The sequence below is a fragment of the Siniperca chuatsi genome, linkage group LG9 (assembly GCF_020085105.1).
Source record: "Siniperca chuatsi isolate FFG_IHB_CAS linkage group LG9, ASM2008510v1, whole genome shotgun sequence".
In the NCBI taxonomy this organism is placed as follows: Eukaryota; Metazoa; Chordata; class Actinopteri; order Centrarchiformes; family Sinipercidae; genus Siniperca; species Siniperca chuatsi.
Genome location: NC_058050.1, coordinates 26,381,798 through 26,409,199, shown reverse-complemented (window position 1 = coordinate 26,409,199; position 27,402 = coordinate 26,381,798). Strand labels below are relative to the sequence as shown.

At 41.3% G+C, this 27,402-nt stretch overlaps 1 protein-coding gene across 3 annotated transcripts in view; it reads right to left on the bottom strand.

Moving 5' to 3' along the window:
* Window positions 1-27,402, bottom strand: part of LOC122880990 (low-density lipoprotein receptor class A domain-containing protein 4-like) — a 228,570-nt gene that overhangs the window by 101,130 nt on the left and 100,038 nt on the right. For all 3 annotated transcript variants that reach the window (XM_044206588.1, XM_044206590.1, XM_044206587.1), the window contains one exon: window positions 6,506-6,646. In XM_044206588.1, coding sequence (XP_044062523.1) covers window positions 6,506-6,646 — 141 coding nt within the window. The remainder of the gene's footprint in view (window positions 1-6,505; window positions 6,647-27,402) is intronic.

Below are 27,402 nucleotides of genomic sequence, written 5' to 3'. Positions count from 1 at the left end.
GTACAGCACTTTGGTCAACTCTGGTTGTTTTTAAATGCGCTATATAAATATATTTGATTTGATTTGATTTGATTTACTGCCAACACAGCAGTGACCTTAGATTTTTCTTAGATTCTTTCTCAGAAATGGTGTGTCTCAAGAAAAAAAGCAACTTTATTGCATCAGAAAAAACTGTTGCTATCAGTGGTACACAACAGCACTGTCTAAGGCACTCAGACAGTCTGCAATGGAGGAGTAGTCAATAATGAGCCTTCACAGAGTTATGACTCTCCAACACAAACGGAATCAATCAGCGAGCCCAAAGGCTGGCTAGATGCTATTTAAGTGCCGTTCACACTGGACTGGGATCAGTGGCTAAGCTAGAGTTGACCATCGATCCAAACCATCCTCTGGTCTCCTTCTCTGTCCCCTCCTCACACTTCAGTGAAGTCTAACAAGGTAAGAGAGCCAAGACAAGCCTGGTTAAAGTGAAATGACAGCATGCAGCATTCACTCCTTGATCTGTAATGGAACACATTCTGAAAAACACACATTCTTCCTCAAATGTTCTTCATGAGCTATACGATGCTTTAGACAGCCACTACTCTTTCAAATATACTCACTACTATCTTAGTGCTTCACCACCTGAAGGACCTGTTGGCAAAAACGTGCAGAAATGCTGGACAAATCAACTACAGACCCAGTTTTCAAAAGAGAAGTGACTAAGTGAAACTCGGATTATCTTCAGCCTGTTACACTGAAAAACACCCGAACAGATGTGTTCATCAACAAGAGCAGTAACACACTGATTTATATTTAACATGTGCATCAGTGATGCTGTGATTTAAACAGACTGTGAGTCTGATAAAATCACCTTTGAGTGATAAAGAGGATAGACAACGGCCAAAAACTTTGGCACACGCTTATGAGCCGCACACACAGTGTGTTCACTGTTGCTGGTTGACAGGGAAACCAACATTAAGCAGGAAGAATTCGGTGACAGTCGGAGTCGGTTTAACTCCTAAACGGTTTAAAAATTTACTTTCTTTTAGCTTTTAGAGGCATTTAATGACTGCTCATTGCAAATATTGAGTGGGACAAATTTTCATTTTTCATAAATTGAGGGGTTTGTGACAAAATGTTTGTGACTGCATATCAATGACTGTATGCACAGACTGTACAAGCCGACTGTGTATGCGTAAACCCGTCCACCAATGTTACAAGGGCATAACATTGGTTTAACCCAGAACCCTACTGAACATCACATGCTGTGGTATTCAATGAGGGATATAAGCTATGACATGCTATTTATGGCACTATCAACAGATAATGTTCCAATTGAAAATCACAACATACAAGAAATGTATCAAAATCTGAAATATATATATATTTTAAGAAGTTACACACTGTCAATAGTTTTATCAGGATCGCTGTAAATGAATGTTAACTTTTGTTTATGTTCAAGTCTAGTGTCTAGTACTCTTTATTATGAGGAGTACATTAAGATTATACCTTCTCACTGTAGCTCAGAATATATTTTATACAGACGTTTTAAAAATCTAAAAATAAAAAACATTGTATAGCTACCATCTCATTGTAAATGTAATGGTTTATATAGGAACATAATCCTTCTTGCCTTCATGTATCAATACTTAACCTTTACATGTTAAGATGGTAAAAGACATCAGTTAATCGCACACAGATGTCAATTCATCAACTTGCTGTTGTTGGCGATGCTTCATTTTAAAAATGTTTTATTGCAAAACTCTACCAGTAACGTTACCATTCTAGTCACAAACTGCCTGTAACTCACAGCGGGAGGGTGGGTCCACTTGATTACTATCCCAGCAGATGCTGGTGTTGCATTGGCTGGACGGAGTTTTTTTTTTTTAGAAAACTAACCAAGTGGAACCAACGTTGGAATATTGGACGATAGAGAGCTACCACAGCATTTCGCTGGATTAAAAAATCTAGGGGGGGGACAAAAAACGGATTTCGAAAAAGTGGGGGAGGACATGTCCCCCCTGTCCCTAGTGGATGTTACGCCCAAGTGTGTGTGCATCCACTTAGTAGTATATCAGGGCCTTTATAGGTTTGGACTGTAGCATGCTGGGATGTTAACATGGAGCTTGCAGGACTGGGGTGATCACAAAGATGGTGTTGACAAATCTGAGATAGCACACAGTGTTTCTCTAATTTACAATGAACTGACAGGCCAAACAAGCAGAAAGGACAGCTGAAGACTCAGTAACACTACAAGCCTGTTCAGGTCTTTCCCTGCAACGGCTGTTCATACTTAACAACTGGTCTACATGATGTCTGGTTGGGGGCCTGTTTTCAACACAGTTAGAATATACAGTAGGAAGCATTTCTGGCTTCATGGCTGCATGAAGCCTGCAGATTGCATGTGCACAAAGGTGAAAAATTCAAGGAAAAACTCAACATTAAGGTGTTGTTCCACCACAAGTGTCCAGAAGTGTGTGGAACTCTAACAACGGGATCAACAGCATTCTTCCAAAAAGATATTCCCTCATTTAGTGTTTTAATGATGGTGGTGGTGGAGAGCACTGTCCAACATGTTCCTCTAAAATCTTCCGTAGGTGGTCAGTTGGGTTGAGATCTGGTGAGTGTGAAGGATAGCATATGATTCACATCATTTTCACACTCATCAAACCATTCAGAAAACCCCTGTGTCCTTTATGGAAGCATTTGCATTCATTATGTTCCTGTTGTATTTGCATTTCTAATATATTTTGAAGTCACATTATAACAAAAATGAATGCAGTGATAATAATGATAAGGAATTGTGTATGTATCTTTATGTTGTGATTCTTATAAGAATATTGAATGTGGCTTTCAGAGTACACAGTTTCAAAATAACATCCAGTTCTAATTTGTATTTTACTATGGTTCTTCTGAGCCATATTGTGCTGAGCAGCAGCATTTCCATAAAAAATCAATTCAAGTCAGCACTTGATTTGTTGAGGCTGCTACAGTACAAGGTAAGCGAAGGTATAAAGGTTTGTTAGGTTGTATTCGTAACTTACTTGCTTGTTAATTTAGCATAGAGATGAAGGTCTGCCACTGTATGGTTTTTGATAATACATACACAAGTTTGCTAACATTATCTACCATCAGCCACTGGTCATACCCTTCCAAGTAAGGCTGTAGCAGGAAAAACCGCTGAGTGTACTGAATTGAGCAAAGGTGTGTTTTGTGTCTAATAATTTCCTTTATTCATATGAAAGAGGAAGAAGGTGTTTTTCTTCTTTCAAACGTTAAACAGACTTGCTTTAAAACAAGCTTTAATGGTAAAAAAATGTTTTAAAAGATGCTAACTGTGCTTCCCTTGGATTCAATATAGATCTTTCACACAGCAGACATTTTGTCAGTCTTTGCAGGAAAATCATGTGTAATTAATAACATTAACAACGACTGCATTACATTTAGGGAAGCCAGTTTCAGGCCCCTGGTATTGTCCATGCTGACTCACTGGAATCGCTTACTGGGACACCTGAATGGAATGGAGAAAATGTTAATGTTATTAGTTACACCTCTGCATTTGTGCTTTTATAAGTCAAAATGTCTGCCATGTAAAAGATCTAATGCTAACAAGTGGAGACTGCAACAATATTACTAAAACCTGTGGCTCGTCAGACAACCATTAGATGCTATTTAATACCAATCCTTGTGAGATCTATTTCTCAAAATAAAACAGAATATCATCAGTGTCAAGTTGAGTTAGAAATATCTTTTGATGTACATGATCTGTGTTTAAAAAGTCTCTTCAGGTTCATTTTGTTTTTCTCACCCTTGTGCTAAACTCCAATTGGCAGTTGTGAGGAACTTGAGAGAAGGGAGATGGGGGGTTGGAGAGCAGGGGAGCGCAGAGGAGGGGGAGGAGGGGGAGGGGAGAGAGAGAGAGAAGAGAGGAGAGGAGGGGAGGGGAGAGGAGAGGAGAGGAGTGGAGCGGTAAGGAGAGGAGAGGAGAGGAGAGGAGGGGAGAGGAGAGGAGAGGAGGGGAGGGGAGAGGAGGAGAGGAGAGAGGAGAGAGAGAGGAGGAGGAGAGGAGGAGAGGAGAGGAGAAGAGAGAGAGAGAGGAGAGGAGAGGAGAGAGGAGGGGGAGAGGAGAGGAGAGGAGAGGAGGAGAGAGGAGAGGAGAGGAGGGAGGGAGGAGAAGAGAAGAGGAGAGAGGAGAGAGAGGAGAGGAGAGAGAGAGAGAGAGAGAGAGAGGAGGGGAGGGGAGGGGAGGGGAGGGGAGAAGAGAAGAGAGAGAGGAGAGAGGAGGAGAGGAGAGGAGAGAGAGAGGAGCGGAGGGAGTGGAGGGGAGGAGAGGAGAGGAGAAGAGGAGAGAGGAGAGGAGTGGAGGGGAGAGGAGGGGAGAGAAGAGGAGAAGAGAAGAGGAGAGAGGAGAGGAGGGGAGAGGAGAGGAGGAGAGAGGAGAGGAGTGGAGGGGAGAGGAGAAGAGAGGAGCGGAGCGGTGTGGAGGGGAGAGGAGAGGAGAGGAGGTGCAGGGAGTGAGATGCAGGGCGTCAGGCTGCAGTGTGTCTAGACAGTATTCATGATCCATCTGTCTGCCACTGCCACGGCAACAGCCAGCGGCTACAACAAGATGGCAAACTCCATTACCACAGAAACATTTTCTATGTCCCTCTCCCTTCCCTCTTCCTCTCTTTCTCCTCCTCATCCCCCCGTCTCTCTCTCTGTCCACCTCCATATCTCTGTCTGGCCCTCTGTCTCACTTCCAGCTCCCCCTTTTCTCTCCTCTCCCTCTGAGTCTGTCTGCACTCTTCAATCCCCTGCCAGTCTTTTGGGCAATCTCTCCCTTTCTTTTTCTTTTTCTCTCTCCTTCTCTCCCTCCACCCATCCCTCTCTTTCTCCCTCCCTCCCTCAGTGATTCTCAGGCATCACCAGAAAATGTGCACCGGCTCAGAAAATTACAATCATTGTACAGCTTTCCCATAATGCCGGCCGCAGACACTTACATTAACATTCGCTCTAGACAGCTAAATATTTTAAGTACCCGGCTCAGGATTCTATCCATTGGAAATGAGTGCCCCCCCCCCACCGCCCGTACCTCTCAAAATGAAAAAAGGTTGTTCCTAGTGCCTCATGGAGGAAAAGAAATGCAGACAGAAAGAGAAAAAAGTGGGATAAATTTACAAAACAACAATGTTGGTGGGTTTGAGAGGTGAAGCGCATTTGAGGTAAGGAGGTAGAGGAGTGAATGAGGGAGGGAGGGGTGAGAGGAAAAGATGGAGGGGAAGGTAAGGAACCCACCAGACACACACACACACACACACACACACACACACACACAGAGCCAAGGATGAAAGTGCTGCTGTAAAAAGTTTTCCCTCTCCTCCTAAAAGTTGTTGAAAGAGAACGCTGCAGCACATCAAAGTGGCCTGGCAGACAGCCATCGGAGCCACTGGTGTCCTTCACCCCCCCCCCAAGCTCTCTCTCCGTCTCCTTCTCTCTGTTTCCATTGATCGTGACGAGTCGAGGGAACACTCTCATAGCGCTCCCTGGACAGTGCTGCTCAGCGGGAGGTAGACGGAGGTGGTTGGTGGACGGGTGGTTATAAAAGCAGCATAGAGATTTAAACAAAAACTGCATGGAAATGGAAAGGTGGAAAAACTTTTGAGGAAGATGTCTTAGGTGGATATGAAAAAATCCTGTAATGTATCTATAGGGATCCTACCCTACCCTGCATGCGGTTCTGTTTATACACTATTGGGTGACTACATACACAGACATGTTCGCACATGTTTGCTGAACAGCCACGTTTAAATGTTGGGCCGCATGTTATTGTTGTCATTTATTTCTTCCGTCCACCACAACAGAACACACGTCTTGGTGTCTAAGTCAGTGTAAATTGTTAAATTGGATCAAATGGAAGTGTATCTGTTTTGTGACCACTGCTGTTCACTGTAGACAGGTGCATAGGAAAAGCAAATCTAATGAGTGCTGAAAACACATTTCTTATCAATATTACTTATTTCGTACTGCACTTTCCCTATTTTTTCCTCATCAGAGATTTTTATTGTATTCTTTTTACTATGAGCTGTGTCGATAGGTTTTTATGTATGTATTTGACTTGTGGATGCATTTGGACAGAACATCTTATTGTCTCAGATGTTCCTGTGATTTGAATCCTTTTGTGATTCTATAACCTGTGGCTCTGTTATAAAGATACTGGCTATTGTGTATTGTGTTTAATGCCCGATGAAGGTTTATGATCAAAATGTAGTTTCTTTAGTTTCATTTTGGTTTGCAGTACCACGCCCCAAAAAGGCTGCGCAGCCCTCAGGTTGCACCTCGGCATCCACATCATATCTGCTCACTGGGAATTGACAAAGAGACCCCAGGGAGAAACAGAACAGCAGAGAGGAAAGAAAAGATGGAGAGGGGAGAGTGAGGGAGCAGGTTGAAGATGTCAGTCAGTATCTATTTGTATTGTTTGATGGTGTGAGGTAGAGAGAGAGGGAGGCACAGAGGTGGGGCAGCATCCTGCGGCACTCACAGTTGAAGATGCCCGGTGGAGGGTGCTGGGTGACCACGGGGCAGTTCTCCTCATCGCTGTTGTCCCCACAGTTATTCAGCTGGTTGCAGATCAGCGAGCCCAGACGCAAACAATTCCCATTGGTGCAGTGGAACTTGCACTCTGTACAGCCGGAGAAGGGGGGGGGATAAGTAGAAAGAGAAGAAACATTTCTGAGCACAACTAGTCCTCTGATTGGAGCTGCGTTCACAGTCTGAACATCAGTCTAGAGGAAATATTGTAGCTTTTCATCTTTAGAAAACAAACTGTTTATTCAAGGTCTGCAAGTCTTTAGTGCTTTTAAGGGATGATAAAATTGACTGATCTGCTCCTTTTTCTGCACTTATACATAAATAAATATATAAAAAGTTGTGAAGCCTTTAAAAAAAACAAATGCAATCAACCAATAATGGAAACATTTAACAAAAAAAAAATCACCATTTTGATAAGAGGTGTTCATGTAAAAAAAAAAAAAAAAACAAGTTTAAAAAAGTCCACCCACGCCCATACACGTGTCAGTGCAATAGTAGTGCATGCAGGCGCACTCTAAAATGTGTAAAAGCACTGATAAACTGTACAGACAACAAAATGCTCAAATACCGGGCTGTTATGTGCAGTTCTGCCCGTTATCTACGCCTCAGAATGTGCAAGGTCATGTGAAATGATTTTATTTATTTTTTTTACCTGTAAACTCAAACACAAAGCAGAGTTAATGTGTTGAGTTCACACAGAAACAAGGTCAGGCAAAAAGTGGTCTCCCATTCAAAACAACAAATAAATAAACAGCTTTTCAAACAGGCCTTTGATGTGCCACAGCCCCGAACCATAATGTTCTGTCACGGTTATTACCAAAACGCTTCTTTCCCCCTAAATATTAATATGCCTGATTACCACTATCTGGTGGAGAAAAAAAAACACCTCGAACCTATAAATGTGAAAGTGAAAAATATATATATATATATATATTCTGGAGGGAATGAATAATCACGCTGAACTTTAATCATAATAAGTGAAAATAACAACAACAAAGTGTTTGATGCACTGGAAAGCAAGGCCATGTCAGTATGCCCCGGAGTGTGATGTGTGTGGTTTAGTGCAGCCATTCTCTGAGAGCTACACTCAGTCTCTGCAGAGATGAGAAAATAAATGGAACTTGAATGATGAAGAGTCACACGCACCGTTATATATTATAAAAGGGTTAGGGTTAAGAAAAAGCTAAGTTTGGTTGGGTTTATGGTGCATTCAGGATACTGTATATATGTTGGCTCTTTTGTGGTTCAACTGAAATCACAAAAGTCATTCCTTTTTGCAGTCAAAAAGGATTATTGCTAATTTTTACTATAAGGAAGGAAAAAGTTCTTTGGAGATACATCAGAAATGCGACTTTAAAATAGTACTCCACTGATTTAGCATCACAGTCCTATAACACTGGTCAGACTCACGATGGACAAGGTCAAGATTGGTCTACAGAGGTCTGGTAAGCTCACTTATTTCTGACTCCACACCTTCAGATTTGAATCTCCGATCAAACCGTCAGCAGTCGAGGTGCATTGTGGGTAATGTAGGTGCCATGTTTTGAGAAGAAAGAGGAATGTGTGGAATAAAAAAGACGATATCTGGCTCTGCTGAGGACAGTGTTAAGAGAGATTTTAGTGAGTCAATCAAACTGTAACTGTAAAAAAAAATTTAAAAAAACCCGTTCTCATTCCAAGGATGTCAAATACCAAGTTTGTATTGCTGCAGACTTTGAGAGGGCGTGGTAAGTGTTCTTTAATTAGGCCAATCAGATTCTTACAATCCACTGTCAAAAACCAATCACTTTCTAATTCAGCGAATCACTTCACAGTATTATAAAGCGGGAGGTACACAAACAACTCACGCTCCATCCATCATTTGTTTTGTACGGACAACTTTTCAACTAGCTAGCGTTACCTAACGCTCTCTCCTTATCAACTCCTTGATCATAACAGGATATAGTAACGTTTACCACTGCTCATTTTAGAAAGGCCACCGCAAGAAAAGTGTTCATTGATTCACTGGCTCACAGATGTTTGTTTCTGGCTGCCAGCATTAGCTAGTGCTTCATTTTCCCAGGATCGTGGGCGGAGAAGGATCCAACTGCAGTCCTCCTGAGGCCTCTAGTTCTGTGAGCCAATGGGGTTTGAGCATGTGTAGTAGGGTTCTGTTGTATGAGGTTGGCTACATAAACTCAATTACTTCACCTTAGCAGTCCACCAAACTCTGTTTCTGAACAAATTTTAGAGGAGAAATAAGCAGTCCAGTTGCTAAATCTCCACTCACATTAGATCTACAAGGCCGAATTTAGTTTAGATTATTCCGACTTTCATAAGGCAAGGGCACTACTGCACTTCTGGTTTCCACTGCTTTTCTAGCCTGTTAGCTTACTACTATAATTTCCCATAGAGGTTAGCGAGTTAGCTAACATTAGCTTGCAGTTTACTGCACACAGCCTGTGGTAGCTCATTAGCCGCCAGCGTCTAGCGTTCCAACAACTGCTGCTCTAATAAACTTTCGACGTGTGATTTCTAAAATGAGCAGTGGTGAAAGTTACTATTTTCTGTTAGGATCAAAAGTTTTCTGCTTCCACTTTAAAATGTTGATTAAAAACGTTGCTGTCTGCTGATATGTTGATCCTTTGACTAGAGCTGAAAACTTCGGATCTAAACCATAGACAGTATAAAACAGATATAAACAATGAGAAAGGAGGTAAGTTTGTTTCTTCGTGTCGAACCTCGCCCTTCTCCTTTCCAAGCAAGTGAATGGATGGCCGGAGGAGTTCCTCTGAACGTCTAATGTTCGGATGGTTTTATATTGGAGTTAAATGAAAGCCTTGTGCGTCTCATACAGACACTCAAGGTACCCTTTAGCGTCTGTACGAGACGCAAAGCGGCGTGACAAAATGTCAGTATTTGACTACCCGGGAATGAGATTGGGTTGGATTAGCTATATGCAAAGCATGTACCTGTCTATGTAGTGAAGGAGGCAACAGCATTGTGACTAGTTAATGCACAGATAGGGGGCACTGTCATGAAACCCAAAAAATATTAAATGTAAAATTCTCCCTTTTTTCTTTTCTTCTTCTTCTCAGGAGGTTGTAGACATGTACTTTACAGAGCAGATCTGTGTGCTGAAAAAATAAACATGCAATTTAATTTTAGTTGATCTGTCCCTGCGTATTCCAGCAGATACTGGAAGCACTGCAAGTATATGGAATATTTCTTGACTTACAGTGCTTGTTTTATCTTTCTATATATATTCTACTTACCATGTTTATTGTCATGCACCAATACACTAAAGGAATTTCCATGTATGTGTAAACCTACTTGGCAATAAAGCCGATTCTAATTCTGATTATTCACAGTCACCACATCATTGTTTCTGGAGGGAGACATTGTTTTTCATATTTCAGTTTTCAACACTTCCAGTCAGATAGCAAGTGAATACCAGTCAAAATGGAACACTGTTTAATAATGAAGTCTGTGAACTGTGTGTAAATTACGCAGTCATAATATAGCCCGAATAGCACCCAATTAGGTGCACTGTGTATTTACTTTAATACTTGATATTCTGAAGGCCTTCACTCCCTCCTGAACAACAACTGAACAAAATCTACTCACTACACTTCACGGCAACTTTATTTGAAGTAAAGTCACAGAGTTTCATTGTTTAAGTGGGCTCTAATTTATCACTGCCAACACGATTACTACTGTAATTAAAACTCACACAAACAGTAATTGAGTGGTGGAGGCGGGCTCATAACAGTGTTGCTGAAAATGCTCCAGGTCATCTCCATGGATACGATTTCTAACTAAGTTTCTTTTTTCTTTCTGAGAGGCATTATGATGGGGAGAGTACAAAACAAGTGCCATGTGATATGAAAAACCAGGGAGGAACTCAAGAATGGAAGGCTGGACTACCAATCCCAGGGGCCCCAGAACTCCAAGCTTTAATGTGTGTCAACCGGTTTGAGCTAACTTAAATGAAAATTTGTTTGGGAGTATGCTCCGCTAAAGCACAACATCATCTGACATGAGGGGCTTAGAAGAGTACTCCAGAGATACTGATCAAAATCTAAGCAGCAGAGGACGAGATATCCTGACTTTGTCTGTAGTACACTGAAAAATGTATAACAAGGCTGTTGTTCATTCAGTGTACACGTTTGTAATTCCAACAGCCTAACATTATTTAATTATTCATGTAGTATAGAAGTTTTTATTTCAGAGTCTGACCAAAGTATTATTTCTTTTAAAGAAAGGAAAATTCTAGGAAAATTCATTGATATTGTAGCATCATAAGGTGAGCCTGTAGGGAAACCTCCCAGCATGCAACAGGGGAACACACTCATGGATATAAGTTACATTTAATGTGTTCCTATTGTGTTTTGGTGCTTTACATTGTGTTCTTTAATGTTTCCACAGTTTTGTTCTTGTCATAATAATTAGTTATTAAGAATGAATGCAGTTGAATTGCTTACTTGAACATCACCATGTAGATCAAGCTGCTTCAAAGATCTATCACTTACTGCAGGAACAGTTGTGTGACCCTTTGATCAAAGTCAAAAAACAATGGGACATGGCTAAGGACATATCTCCTGAGGATTGGAAATCATGTTTGAGTAACATCAATACAATGTACAAAGAAATTGGCAATAGGTTCATCCAACTGAAAATCATCCACAGATGGCATCGGACTCCACAACAATTATATAAGTGGAAAGGAATACCAACAGACTCTTGCTGGAGATGTGAAGAGAATGGTGCGTCTATCCTACATGTACTTTGGACATGTCCAGCTCTTAAAGATTGGTGGAATAATATCCAACAGGTTATTTTTGAATTACTGAACAAGAAATTCCAAGTCTCCGCTCACCTGTCTATTTTGGGCTCAACCACTGAACTTCAAGAATCTGACTTGTCCTCTTTTGGAAAGAGATGGAATAATTTGGCTTTTACAACAGCTAAATGGATACTACTGAGACATTGGAGGACATAGCTCCCACCCCCTTTTGAAGAATGGGCTTCAACAATGGCTCAATTTGCTGCTTATGAGAGAATGACATACTCTCTATTGAACAAGCTTGAACAACATGTTTATATGGGGCCCTTTCACTTTGGCTATCTGTAACTTAGAGGTCAATTTAGCAATCCAGTATAACAGACTGCTGTGCTTAACATTAGAGAAGATAACAGCGTGATGGTTTTTGTTTTGTTTCATTTATCCCTTTTCCTCTTATTTTGTGCATGTGCAGATGGGAGTCTATTTCTGACAGATCTCCTGTTAAGTGAAGTGGTCCTTGTCGGCCTGTCGTCTTGCTTTCATTTTCAATAAAATGTTGAATATATTTTTTTTAAAAAAGGATGGCGTTAGACAAGTGATGCTGTGTGCATGATTGGTGATGTTCTCCTCAGTGTCAGTCCCCCCTTTAAGCAAGAGTTGATATGGAAGCCCCTGGCTCTCCCTGTTTCAGTCAGGACAGAACCCCATGTTGACATAATACTGCAGTTTTAGACAGACTTACTAAAAATAATAGTAAGTAAAATAAATTTTTTTAAATGAAAATTAACACTGTTTAAAAAATAGAATTCCCAACTCTGCTAAAATGGTTCACATTAACTTTACTTTCAGTGAGGTGAATCGAATTAGGCTGATTGAACTTGGGAATATTTAGTTTGAATTATTACCTCTGTTTTGAGGTAAATTGAGTCCAAGGTTAAAATTTTGTCAGTGTATGGCTTTTGTTAGACCGTCTCTGCATGGTAAATGGCCACGTCTTTAAGACTCAATGCTCCCAGTTTGAAATGCAGGCTTACAGTTATAACTTTGTAGTCTCTAAGCCCAAAGTGACATTTTCTCAGACTTGACAAAGATGATATTATACAACTGTTTTCACAGGCTCAGCAGTACTCCTCATATTGCTAAAACTGATCTTGATGTGTAAAACTGGTGGAGTGGCCCTTTAAGGTTGTTCCTGCTTTATTAACTGTTGTTGAGGCCCTGTTTCAAAACTGTGTTTTGTAATTTCACTTTTGTGCTTACATGTTGTATATTTCTAAAGGTGTCAGGTGGAGTTTTACTGGAGGTGTTACTATTATTGTGGGTATTCTAATGACCTAATAAAAGTGTTAAATGCATTTTCTTCCTCATAAAACATTTGCAACGCCAAATTTTGGAGAAATTTGAAACCTACATTATTTGCATCCATGTTTGCTTACAAGCAGTTTTCTTCTTTCTTGTCTTTGTTGGCGCACTGCTACATTTCATAGCACGTTACCGCCACCTGTTGATAAGTGGAATAATGTGAAACCATTGGCAGGAATGTGTATCACGTATTCTGCGGACACGTGCACATACGTGTGTGTCCTTGAGCAAACAAAACAGAGACCCACGCATAAAAACAGCACTCCATACTGCTACTAGTGGTTAAAAACTTCAGAGGGTAACTTTAATTTGCTTTTAACGAAATTACCACACAGCTAACCTGGTGCCAGGTAGTATTCAAGTATAGAAAAACTGCACACACTGCACAGAGAGGGGGTCAACAGGGACCCATTAACTCATTTTTGCCCAGGGCCCCCTGGCAGTTTAAACTGGATGCAAGACAAAACCTGGACTCATCTACCATGATCATTTCTTGTGGTCCAACTAAGATGGCTACAGAATACTAAGGAGGTAATCAGACGCAACACGCTAGCTTCAGCCAAGTGGTTATTTTGGATGTTTAATCTTCAAAACTGACTTGGACGACAAACACACCTGAAACATCTGTACAGCAATACATGGAAACAAAAATGGAGAAAATGCTATTTTGGATTTGTCTTTACAGAATCATTTCACATTTAGTCTCACAAATGAGTCCTGCTTCATATGTGGACAGTACGTGAGGCTGAGAAAATTGGACTGATTTACACAACTCCCACTGAAATATTCAGTCAAATGATGTCTTTGCCATAGTAACAAATCAGCTTTGACTCCTGCGCGCCAAACTCATTACTTAATGTGATTACGCAGGTCTAATCGACCGCTGTAATCAAGTCTCAGCCAGATTCTACACACTTCTGGTCGGGATTCTTCTTTTTTTTCCCTTTTCTTGTACTTGGCGAGTTAATAGATGGAGGATGGAGGCAAAAAATAATCCTTCACAGCAAAAGGAAAAGTGGAAGGAAAATGTTTAATGAAATTCCTTAGAGTTTTTGTGGCTCGTACCTGCACGTACAACAAACACCTCACAGGCCCGTTCCTGGTGCGAGTCCTTCCGATTTGCCCGGCTGGCAGCGAGCGACCTAATGACACTGCACATTTTCTCCTCTTCCTCCCATAACAAGAACAGCTTGTTCTGCTCTTGTCTAGACGGTGGCGGGGGTGGGGGGGTGGAGGCAGGAACAGAGATCCGATTCAAAGAACAGACCAGCATGACCGTTCTTTGGAACAAACCCTCTCCCCTTCTTCTGAGTGGCAATTAGTGAAGCCTCAGTGACTTGCCCAGCCTCTCCTCTCCTCTCCTCGCATCTTTCATTTTGTCTCATCTATTACTCTCATCGTCTGTCTAGACTCCTCTTTCAGTCTTATCTCCTCTTCTGTCTATTCTCTCCTTTCCAGCTCTATTACTCCCTATTACTCTCCCATTTTGTCTTCTTCCCCTCTGTCCATCCTCACACTTTGTGTCTTTGCGTTTACTCTCCCATCTCTCCATCCTCTGTCTCCACCGCTACTCTTCTTTGTCTTCCTCTCCAGCAACACTCACATTCAGCTGTCACATGAATTTGAAGCAAAGCTTTGAAATGTCGCAAAATGCAAGGCAACAGTAAATCTGTCTTCCCCTAGTGAATTATGCAGCCCCCCTCCCTTTAAAACTACAGACACATACAGGTTAATTAGTGTGATTTGAAAATGCCAGAGATGGATCATTCCCCCAAGCTTTGCCAAGAACTGATCAGCAGATACTTAAATGTGAAGGATGAAGAAACAAGCAGGAAGCAAACAAGAGCAATCATAAGAACACTGCTAAACAAGAGCAGGTCTACTGTATATGGCAGCTTAAATGAAATGATATGAGGTCACAGTAGATACATCTTCTGATGCACCTGAACACAACATCAGTGATGTATCCTGGGGTCACTGGGTGTTTACGGTCTTTCAACATCAGACACTGTTGCCCAGGCGGCCCAGCCATGGTTGATCATGGTTGAAGGCCACCGCTTGTGCAGTTGTTAGTTCAGCGACTGCCGGCCCTGTCCATGGTGCTGAATTGCCGGGGGGTTAGCCCACAAGGCGCGCACCAACGCATGATTTTATTCCGACATTGGAAATTTGTCTGTAACACTAAAATTGGTTGAAATGTTGTTTGGTGTAAGGTCAAAAAGATAGCCTATTAAGGGAAAAAAACCCGCCAACACAGGACTTTCATCCAATTAACCGCTTTTCGGGCCCCGTGTGAAATCAGAAATCAACGTTGACTAATTATTTTAACCCAAACCATGATCTTTTCCTAAACCTAACTGAGATAACTAAGATATTTTACAGACAGAAATGTCATTACTTACATGTCATTACAAAAATTACGTTAAACACTATTTCTTCACAACAATATAAAACCTTGATAGTATAAAACGTTGCAGGCAAAACTGAGGCTATCATTTGAAATCTGCCATTTCTGTTTAGTCTTTCAATTGAATTCATTATAATTTCCATAATAAGTCACAATCAAATCTTATGTATTTTTAGAACACATTACAGAATGGGATACAGATCAAAGGGGTTCACAAACCTACTGAAGCAAAGTTTAAAAGATACATTTTTAAAACTACGAAAAGAAAAATACAAGTCTGAGAACAGATTAAAATGTAGCAGTAAAGAGATGCTTTCAAAATAATAATAAAATGAATGGTGACTGAATTCCATTTAGCTGCTTCAGTTTCAGGGTCCTGGTATTGTTCATGCTGGTCCACAGTCTCACTGTCATGGCTTACTGGGACACTTATAATAAAAACCGAGCAATTGTTGACGTTATTAGTAACAAGGTATTAAAAGCATGGTGATGTAGTACTCTCGGGGCTAGTTGGTGAACTACTGTAGCTGGCAAACTAACCACTAACACGCTAACCACACACTGGCGCTAGTCAATAACTCTCCTGTCAGCAAGCAAACTGAAGGTAGTCTTTAAATGGACTGTTGTGTCTTGCAAGGTAAAGGTCATGGGATCGACGGACACAGCTGAAGGCGCCAGTAGGCTAGTTTATCTACTTGTCAACAGTGAAGAAGCTCATAACACACCTGTTCTTGAAAAATGTGTAAAACTTTCTACAGTAAAAAGAAAAACACAGTAAACCTGTAAATTAACCTGCCATGTTTCTTTCACCTCTATTTAGTTTTGACAAATTGTGTTTTGAACGATGTAAAAAAATGTTAAATATAAAAACTATGACCATGAGATAAACAAACTCCCTCAAAAATATGGCATGTCGTAGCAGTCTATCAAGACTCTCCCCTTGCTGACAGTTAGCAAGGTAGCTAGCTCAGCTGCTAACCAGACAATAAGATAACACAATTTATTGTCTCATAACTGTCTCCAAATCATAATAGTGAAGCAGTTTATAATCAGCAAAGCAGATTAGATTCAACTTTATTGTCATTACACATGTACAAGTGCAAGGCAACAAAATGCAGTTTAGGTCTAACCAGAAGTGCAATAAGCAAGTGCAGGATATAAAGTGTGTGCATAAATGCAGGATAGAGCAATATTATGAAAATATTTTACAAGTGGTACTATGGGCATTATATACAGATGGCATTACTATAAACAGAAGTATACTGATGGATATGTACAATAATGACTTGGACTGGGCAGAACAGCAGTGCAATGAATATAAAGTAGTGCAATGTATGGAAATAGCTAACAGTGCAGTAGATGAGTTATTGCATTATTCAGTACATAGTACTGGAGTGCAAATGTTGCAGTATATGTATAAATAAATAGTCCAGTAGTGCAAATGAACATGTGGTACATGTAGCAAAAACAATATCAATATGGCAGCATTTAAGTTAAGGTATATGAGAGGACAGTGGAATCAGCCGGGGGCAGAGTTCAGTAGGAAGACAGCTCTGGGAAAAAAGCTTTTTCTCAGTCTGCTGGTCCTTGTCCGGAGGCACCTGAGGTGCCTGCCGGAAGGCTGGGGAGAAAACAGTCTCTGGGCAGGGTGGGAGGAGTCCTTAAGAATGCTGTGGGCTCGACGCAGACAGCGTTTCCTCTGGATGTCCTCAATGGCTGGAAGTGGAGTCCTTGTGATGAGCTGGGTAGTTTTCACCACCCGCTCCAGTGCCTTGCGCTCTGCAGCAGAGCAGTTCCCATACCAGACTGTGACACAGTTGATTAAGATGCTCTCTACTGTGCAGCGACAGAAGTTCACCAGGATAGCTGAGGACAGTTGGCTCTTCTTCAGTGTCCTTAGGAAGAAGAGGCTCTGGTGAGCCTTCTTGACCAGGCAGGAGGTGTTAGTGGTCCAGGACAGGTTCTACAAAATATGGGTCCCCAGGAACTTGAAGCTGGAGACACGCTCAACAGCCATCCCGTTAATGTGGATGGGGTCACGTGTGCCTCCTCTCTCCTTCCTGAAGTCCACGATGAGCTCCTTTTGGTCAGCTCTTGGAGGTGACAAGGAGCAAGTTATTGTCTGAGCACCATGTGGCCAAGTGCTGGACCTCCTCCCTGTAGGCAGTCTCATCGTTGTTGCTGATGAGACCAATCACCGTAGTATCGTCTGCAAACTTGATGATGGCGTTAGATCCATGCACAGGCCTGCAGTTGAGAGTGAAGAGGGAGTAGAGGAAGGGGCTCAGCACACAGTCTTGTGGTATGCCAGTATTGAGTGTGACGGTGGTGGAGCAGTTGTGGCCTGACCTAACAAGCTGAGGTCTGTTTGTCAGGAAGTCCATAATCCAATTGCAAATGGAGGCGTTAATGCCCAGGTTTCCAAGTTTGGTAATTAACTTGGAAGGGATGACAGTGTTGAATGCAGAGCTGAAGTCAACAAACAGCATTCGTGCATAAGTGTTCTTATTGTCCAAGTGTGTGAGTACAGAGTGCAGTGCCATGGAGACTGCATCCTCTGTGCTCCTATTGCTGCGGTAGGCAAACTGGTACTGGTACTTGAGTACGCGACCAGGGATACCGTCTGGTCCAGCAGCCTTGCGTGCGTTGATCCGGCACAGTGCAGTGTAGACATCTGTGGAGGTGAGTGTGCTGGTCGGGTGGTCAGTGTGATGGTCAGGTGGTCAAGTGTGATGGTCGGGTGGTCAGTGTGATGGTCGGGTGGTCAGTGTGATGGTCGGGTGGTCAGATGTGACACAGCTAATATGATAGCTTCCTCTGTTTTGGAATCTATGGATCTCTGTTCCCTCAATGGTAAGTACTGTCAAAGATGGTTTGCTATTGGTAAACACTTCAAATCTGTGTGTCACCAAGTTCACCAAAATTCACTTTGAAATTGCTGTAATTGAGCCCTAACAGGTGCAACTAAACTAAATGGAAAGTGAGGGCATGTTAATCAAGTGCAGTCTATACACTCTCACACAGTCCTGATGATGCAGGTAGACCAGATTTCACAAGGCAAAATTTACTCCTATGCTGTGGCAAAAAGGCAGAACAGGAGATAGCGTGCGTAGGACATACAGTGATCATTAACCTCAATCAATGTCCTTGCATTCACTTCAATAATTCTCCATTCAGTTATGTAAACAATATAACCAGTAAAAAAAATTGCTGATTAAGAGGTCAATACCACCCCCTCTCTCAAACTGGCATGAAATTAGAGAGCCTTGTGATTTCATGTGCTCTTCGGGAGGCGAACAAGGTTGATTAACAATTGGAAGTGAATACTTCTCAGTTTGCAATAGGACTTAACCAATCACTAATCAGAGAAACCTTGTGGCTCTTTCCATTGGACAAAAACACAACAAATTATTGCATTACTTTTTCTGACAGCACATCACATCTTCTTGATTAAAACTTTTCTGCCTAGAAACAGCATAGAAACTGGGGAGATTTGAACAAACTTCGCTGTCAAACTTATCCAATCCAATTACTGTACATCATAATTTGCATAAGCACTTTCCCATCTTCTCTCTTTAACTCTCACAGTCTTCATCATCTCTTTTGCCTCTCCTCTCCTCTCCTCTGATGTCGGCCTGTCAGTCAGCTGATCTGTCAGCCTGTCTGTCTCGATAGGCAGGCAAGGAAACAGTCTGCTGGTCGGAAACCAGGCGAGAGGAGGAGGAGGAGGAGGAGGAGGAGGAGGAGGAGGAGGAGAGGAAAGGATACGAAGAGCAGAAAGAAAACAGGACAGATGGCAGCAGCAACAATAGACAGGAAGAGGAAGAGAGGGAAGAAAGGGAAGTGGCAGCGAGGAGGAGGAAGAGGAGGAGGACAGAGAATAGTGATGATGAGGAGGAGGATGGTGGTGATGATGATAAGATTGTGGGTGATGAGAGCTCTGAGGATGAAGGTGATAATGACGATATGATAAGGAGTGGGGAGGCAAACGCAGGAGCAGAGGAAGAGAAGGATTAATAGGTAATGGCGGATGAGAGGAAGAGTAAAACTACAAGACTACCACATTCAAACCAAACTGGTCTGACCTCTCCATCATGACACCAGTGGAGTATAACAGGACGTGTGATATTGACTTTCAGCCGGCTAATTTTCTGCAGAACTAACATTTCCCATCAAAGGTCTCAAAAGGGAATCTTTCTTTTCGAAGAAATGACTGCTGAGAGACAGAGAGAGGGTTTTTTTTATTATTTTGCTATTTCCTGTTACTTTCAACTCCTGCACTGTTCTCTAACAAGGAGAAAGCAAATTCCGCAGTGGAGAAGAAAACTGCTCATGCAGACTCAGACAGAAAATGTGTGACGTGAATTGCACTTTGACGAGTGCGCGCGTGTGTGTGTGTGTGTGTGTGTAGATGTGTGGTTGTGCCTGTGATATAACAAAGTGTTGTAGTCGTCGCTTGCCAGTGACAGACTGGGGGCCGGATACTCGTTTTTAGCAGTGTGTGTGTGTGTGTGCGTGTGCGCAGTGTGTTTCACGGTATGTGGCAACCAAAGTGTCCTTGGGCGTCCATTTGGATGTGTGTTTCTGTGTGTGTGTGTGTGTGTGTGAGTAAATGAGAGTCAGTGGGCTGCTGTTGCTGCAGTCAAAACTCTCAGACCAGCAGCATTATAACACGTTCAAAAAGAGGCTGTTCATGGCGTAACATGCTGTGGCACCCCGCTAATACAGTACAGCCTGTATGAAGGTAATACACTCAGTATGGGCCATTAAAGGAAACATGGACCCCTCCATGTCCTCCAGTGTTAATGCTCAAGTCTGTCTATTTCACCATCACAGCAGACAGGCTGCAAGACTGCCAGTACTGATTTTCTGTGTGGAGAAAACTGATTATACTGAGTCATTTTATCATTCCAATGCAGTGCTGACATTAATGTTGGTACTAAGACTTCAAGTGACATTCATTGTTCCCAGAGGGTGGATTTTAATGACTTTGGTGATCCCCTGACTTTTCATCTAGCGCCACCAGCAGGTCAACGTTTTCACTTATCTATATCTCCACATCCTAGAAGCATGGATACAGAATTTGGTTCAGACACACAAAGTTCCCAAAAGGATGCATACTAATGATCTTGTTGAACCCTTTATTTTTCATATAGCGTCATAATTGGTCAACATTTCCATTTGTCCAATACTTTGGGTTGACTAAGTATCTACAAAACTAATTCTCATCAGCCTCAGCCTTGTGTTTGGTGCTAATTTGGAGTAATTTTGGGCACAGCTTTAGACTTGTTTTTAAAGGGGTACTCCAGTGATTTAGTATTGCACTTGGAGGACTTGTAAGAGACAATTGTAAAATATATATATATATATATATTATAATCATTACAACAGATGCCCAGATATCCTGGCTCCCTAGTGCACTGTAGCACATCATGCAGGAATTTAGTGGAATTAACTAATCTTTTATCATTAACTTATCAATTTTATTAATTTCAAGTTGATTCACCTTAAAACTTCTAGTTTATATTTTTAGACCACTTCAAAACATATAAACATGACTTTTGACTTGAAATGATGAGTTGAATGTACTGCTGAGAGTCCACCCAAATCATTAAATTAAGTTTGTTAAGAAGCATCGTCAGCATATTAGCAGACTGGTGGGGTGGGGTAAGCGATTCTGGAGAAAGATTGTTGGTATTTGAACTCAACAGCTAAACAAATACACCCCTCCCTTCAGTGCTCCTTCTTTAGAAGCTCCACACCCCAAATTCATGGAAGCGCATTGCCAGGCAGGGGTGGGTAGTGACTCGTTACAAGTAACGCAAATGAGTAAAAAAGTAGTTTTTTTTTAAGAACAGCAACTTTTCACCTTCCTTTTTTAAACTGTACTTTTACTCTTTCACAAGCCGGCAGAAATACTTTCCACTAATGGCGTATTAAAAGCGTATGTAGTCTATGCAGAACAAATGTAGGCTACACACTGTATAAACATCTAAGTCAGATGATCACTGGATTGATTCTGATATATTAACATTCTAAAGTCAGGAATGCACCGAGTATAAAAAAGAGACATCTCTCTAAGACACTGAGATGATTATCAAAATGATTAAGAAAAACATTATATACAAAAACAAACGGTAAATAATATAAGAATATGTACTGTGAGGTGATCACTAATGTTGGAGGCGAAAGTAACATTACTAAAAAATAATAATAATAATAATAATAATAATAATAATAATAACGGATTTACTAAGTATGAAGATGAGGCAAGAGGGAACCTGTGTGGGTTAATAAGTGTCAGAGAGACTTAATGTAGAGTTATTTGGACACTATTAAATCTTGTAGTTTTGTGTTTTGTTACATAATAGACCACATTTATTAAGTGTTATTAAGGGATAATGACTATTCTTGTGGTACTACCACCTTATAAGGCCCATACTGAGCAAAGCATATTAAGATCAGAATTCATGCACAACAACTTCTGTACTTAACTATCAATAAGCAGTAATTAGGAAGTTATTGAGGGAAAACTCTTAGTTAATGGCCTAGTAGTTGTAGAAAACGGTCATGTAGAACAAGGCATTAATAAGTGCTTTATAATGACTAATAAGGAGCCAATATGCTACTAATATGCATGCTAATAAGCAGCTAGTTAATGGTGAATGTGTACCTTAATATAAAGTGTTACCAAATATTTTTATACCAAGTTAGCAAGGTAATATAGCCAACGTCATTTACATTTTATTACTTTCATGGTGTAGCTCCGTTCCTCGTGGGCTAGGACGTGGAAGAGGGAGAGTAAAACAACAGAGCAACTTTAACCTACTAGGATTTTGTTTCAGGGAATGGCAAGCCATGTCTGTATTATCTAGAAAGTAGTACTCCTCTTCACGAATTAACTAATGTTCACGTGTAAAATCTGTGGGGTACTCCATTAAATAATGCTGGCCTACAAACCCCCATGTGTCTTTGAAATATCAATTCAACTTTGAATCCAGGTTAGTTTTATTACTTTGAATATAATGCACATGCATTAAAATGCTGCTACAAACTAGATTTTTAAGGTACTGGGTTCTGCATTTGGTAACTGTGAGTTGTCAGTGTCAGACTGTTTTATGGCCCCTTGATCTCCATCACTCTCTGTATTTTAGTCTTTTCTCCTGCCCTCTGCTCTCTCTCTCTGCTCCAGCCTGCAGCCTTGCTATGAGGCGAGCAGCAGCTTTGCAGGGCAGTACGGTAATAAATGTGTTGCGGATGCGTCTGTGAGCCATGAAGGATTGGGGCATCTTTCCAACCTGCTGTCTCTCTGCCTCACTCCTCTTTTTCATTTACCTCTCCGCTCCTCTATAGTTCTCCTCTTCTCCTCTTTTTCTCTCCTCCCTTCTTGCGTTTTCCACCATCTCCTCTTCTTTTGTCTCTTCTCCTCTTACGTCTGCCCTGTTTTTGACTCTTTCTCCCCTCCTCACTCCCTCTCTCCCCTTGTCTCATCATCTCTTCTCCTCTTTTTCTATCCTTCTTTTCCCCAATTTCCTCTTCCCCTGTTTCCCCTCACCACTCTCTCTCCTCCTCCTCTCCCTTCTCCTCTCTCTGGCTCTACTGGGATAATTAAGCATGTCAGAGTTGTGCTGACTTGGCACAATTGACACCCATAGTGAAGGAGAGAAAGAGAGAGAAACAGTGACAGAAAGAGGGAGAGAAGCCGAGAGAGACCTTCAGGCTGTGTCTCCTTTCTACAGTCCAGACAGTGCATCACTACTGCTCTGCTCTGTGTGTGTGTATGTGTGTGTGTGTGTGCGTGCGTGCGTTCTGGGCAGGAAGTGAATGTACTTGTGTATGCTTCGGGGAGATGCAGTCACGCTATATGGCTGCAAAGTTACACTGTGTTTTAACCTTCTCGATCTGCTTTGTCTCTGGGCCTCCTGCTGGCCTGGCAGCACACACTGGACACTTCATGTGAATTTCCCCACATGTGAAGCAATGAATGGGAGGGAAGAAGGTCATGTCACTCTCATCTTCCTTGTCACTTTGATACTAAGTAGAAAATACAGTAAAAGCAAAAGTAACATGCTGCATTCATGGCACTTATAGCAAATACCACAATGTACACAAAAGCACTGTTTGAAAAATGCCTGAGTATATATGGTCTTAGTCTTCCAAATATTAACTATAAGTAAATTATATATATCACCCTATTGTACAGTAGCAATCTATTCACTGACATCATGTTCCATAAATATCAATTTTTATTGTCCTGCACTATAATGCCATATTTTATTAGGTTTATTAAGTCCCATTAAAGGGACCCTGTGGAGTCTTCAATCATCAATGGTGTTGCAGAGCAGACATTTTCAAGCTGCGGAGGGAGAGAAGTGAGGCAAAGAGACTGCCCGATGTGAAAGGGAAAGGTGCATGCTGGTGTTCTGAAAACAACAGGAAGTTAGTTATTGTAGTTTGGCCCGTTGATTTGGCATGCTTATCAACGCGGTCAGCAGTCTGAGCAGCAGTGGCTGTGACACACAACTCATGGGGACAACTTAGACAACATGGAGGCAATTTGAATCAAAAATCACATCATCCTACTTGAAGTCATATCTCAGTCAAATCTGAACACAAAGACACGATGCAAATAAACGTCCATAAATCCTCCTTACATCACTGAGCGCCTCTGCCCCCTTTTCAACCCAAAGCTTTGGAACAGTTTACCATTTTCAATTAGGTGTTCCTCCTCTGGAGACAATTTTAAGGCTAAACGTAGGACCCACTTGTTTTCTCAGGCCTTTGAATGCCCTTAATGGTTTTATGCATCACTTTTAGTCCTCTGTGTTTTGAAAATTCTCCTTTACCAATTGATTTTGTGTATGCGATAGGGTTTTTATGCTACCACGTCATGTGATTTTATTCTTTCTATGTTAAATTATTGTATAGCACTTTGGTCAACTCTGGTTGTTTTTAAATGTGAGATGAGATGTTTATCACCCTGGCCATGTGGGATGGTTAATCACACCTGTCATCATACAACCTGTTGGTATATATGGGTGTGGTATCCATTTTTAAACATTTTCACCTGACAAAGATACAACTGTGGTCAAAATGTGTTGGTTTGAAGTCAGTGTGCAGGTGTTACTCATTTTATCTTAACCTGGACTGGCTCTCTGACTGCTCTAACAAATTAAAAGATCAGTGCCTGGAACTGAATCTTTTTCAGCTCATAAACGAACCCACCAGACCATATTTCAAATATCCTCTTAACTCCACCGTGCTATCATACTTACAAACAGACCACACAAAGACCCTGTCTCTGGAGTTTTTGCCCTTGACGTTAGTGATCACTGTCCCCGTTGGAGATACTAATTTGGTAAAATGTTCTCTATTTCTCATCCTGCCGTGACACTGGTAAACTTTACAGAATCTTTTAATGTTATTGCTGACAAACATGCTCCTTATAAAAAACAGATTCAGTCCTTGGTTCTCCCCACAACTTTCCAATGCCATCAAGACAAAGCCTGGTCCAAGGCTAGATCCAGTGGCACCCTTAAGGACTGGTTAACCTTTAGGCTTAAAAGAAACATCTGCACCAGCAAGCTAAGTCTAATTATTGTCAGTCAGCTCTCTCTGCCTGTGATAGTTCCACTAAATTTTGGAACACCATAGCATCTCTTAATCCATTTCTTATCCCACCTCAAAGCAAACAATTATCTGGTCATATTACTGATCGAACTTCTATGGCTTTTAATCACAATTTCCTCTCCTCTGGTCTTATATTTAAAGGAGCTGTAAGCGACATTCACTGCCACTAAATGTCGCACTAGAGCACCAGCATCTCAGACCAAGACAAATGGCCTCTACGATGCACCAGACTCCATTGAGAAAAACAGTGATTTAACTTTGCAGCTCATCATAAAACACACTTCATTCAAACTGGACAGAAAGAAAATAAAACTCACCAAAACTGTCTTTGTTAGTCTTTCCACTGTTCCAACAATCACCAACTCTAGTTTGGTCGAAATAGACCCTTAATTCGCTGAAATATTCTGGTTCTACGCCTCAGCCAGCAGTTGACAACTGCGCCCACCAAAGCACAGTCACTAAAAGTGCTTGTTTTTGCCAAGGGTTGGACAACATTAAGGAAAGGATCCCTACAGAGAGAGACATTTTTGTTAAACAGTAAGATCCTTTTTGTTTGACCAGAAACAGACGTTTTATCATTCTTGCCTGCCACCAGACTCTATTGACTCTATTGTCTTTCGACTGTTCCAACAATCACCAACTCTGATTTGGTCAAAATAAATCCTTAATTCACCACATTAGATGAGAAGCAAAACAGCTCTCCTCACAGACGCAGTTTCACACGAGGGACTCGCATGCAACATGTACGCACGGCCGGTGCGAGGCTGCGATAACAACACAGGTAGAGGTGGAACATCATTCTCTGCTCATGACGATGAATTACTCCACTATATCTTTATATAGCAAATAGTTGTTTGCTGCTATATTAATGTTCAGAATCTCATTAACAGAACCTTTTAATATGTCTGCTGATTCTGTGATTCAATGACCTTATCTGTCCAGTAGAGGGAGTTCCCAACGCCTCAGCTTCTTCTGGGTGTAAATTTTCTTTTAATCTGGTCAGCAGTGCAGATGTTTACAAAACTCTGGTTAGGTTAAAAGCTTGCAAAAACACTGGTGCAGATAATCTTGACCCATATCTCCTTTATGTAAATGCCCCCTTAATCTGTCCACATTTAGCACATATTTTTAATCAAACATTTTTAACAGGCAAGATTCCAGCTTTGTGGAAAAGCACCTCAGTAATACCCTTACATGCACTGTAGTTTAATAGTGTGGGTTTTAGCTTAAAGTGAATTGTAACATGACACTATCATACAGAGTTTTGTCAACTTATATCATCCAGTTGGCCCAGCCTTGGTAGTCAAACTTTGAAGCTGATGTTGCTCCAAGACCATTTGTTAACTTAGCTCCTACATTTACCTTGGTTTGGTTTCTGTGATTGCCATGGTCACATGACAAGCTGCAGTGGCAAGCTGAAAGAGTTAACACAGACAGCAGCGGCAAATAGCTGCGAGACTTCACAAGAGTGGCGGCCACTGCTGCTGCCACCTTCCTCCGCAGTACTGTCTGTCTGTCATCATGTTTACATCGGCACACAATGCACTCGGCAGCAGTATCCACTCTCTGTCTCACCTTTGAGGGAAGACACAATGTGATTTGGTGAGAAACTGTGAATGTGAAGAAAACTCTTTGTTTACCACGTCTGTATTGAGATTTTGAGTCACTCTTTTAAGGGAAGTAGAGACATGCAGCTGGGACAAACATCAAAGTTTTAAACAATATGGAACAATGTAAAATGCTCAGGTATTTATTTGAATCCTCTTTTGTTATAAAGATGTTAGAATGAGCAACAAAGAAAAATCAGATTGATAGCAGCACATAGTTGTGTTAGCACATTGAGATTTTGTGCTACCATGATATAAAAAACAAATTGTGAATCCAAAAGCTTTGCCAATCCAAAATGCTGAGCTGAAATCTCGTGGGTCGACCTACGAAAGACACATCTCTATTGGCCAGTCTCGATTGGAGTGACAGCTTGGCAATATCCACTGCTAGGGCAATCCTTTAAAGTAGCTGTAATTAAACCGCTTCTTAAAAAGCCCACTCTTGATCCAGGGGTTTTAGCCAACTATAGACCTATATCTAACCTTCCCTTTCTCTCTAAGATCCTTGAGAAAGCAGTCTCCAATCAGTTGTGTGACTTTCTAAATAACAATAGTTTATTTGAGGATTATCAGTCAGGATTTAGAGTCCATCATAGGACAGAGACAGCACTGGTGAAAATTCCAAATGACCTTCTAATTGCATCAATGGACTTGTCTGTATACTTGTCTTGTTAGATCTTAGTGCTGCATTCAACACTTTTGACCCTCACATCCTATTACAGAGACTGGAATATTTAATTGGCATTAAAGGAACTGCACTAAACTGGTTTAAATTGATCTCAGTTTGTACATAACGATGTAACGATGAATCCTCCAAGCACACCAAAGTTAATCACGGAGTTCCGCAAGGTTCTGTGCTTGGACCAATTCTGCTCACCTAATATATGCTTCCTTTAGGCATTATTATTAGGAAACACTCCATAAACTTTCAGTGTTATGCGGATGATACCCAATTATATCTATCGATCAAGCAGATGAAACTAATCAGTTAGCTAAACTTCAAGCATGCCTTAAGAACATAAAAACCTGGATGACCTGAAATTTTCTGATGTAAACTCTGACTGAAGTTAATGTAC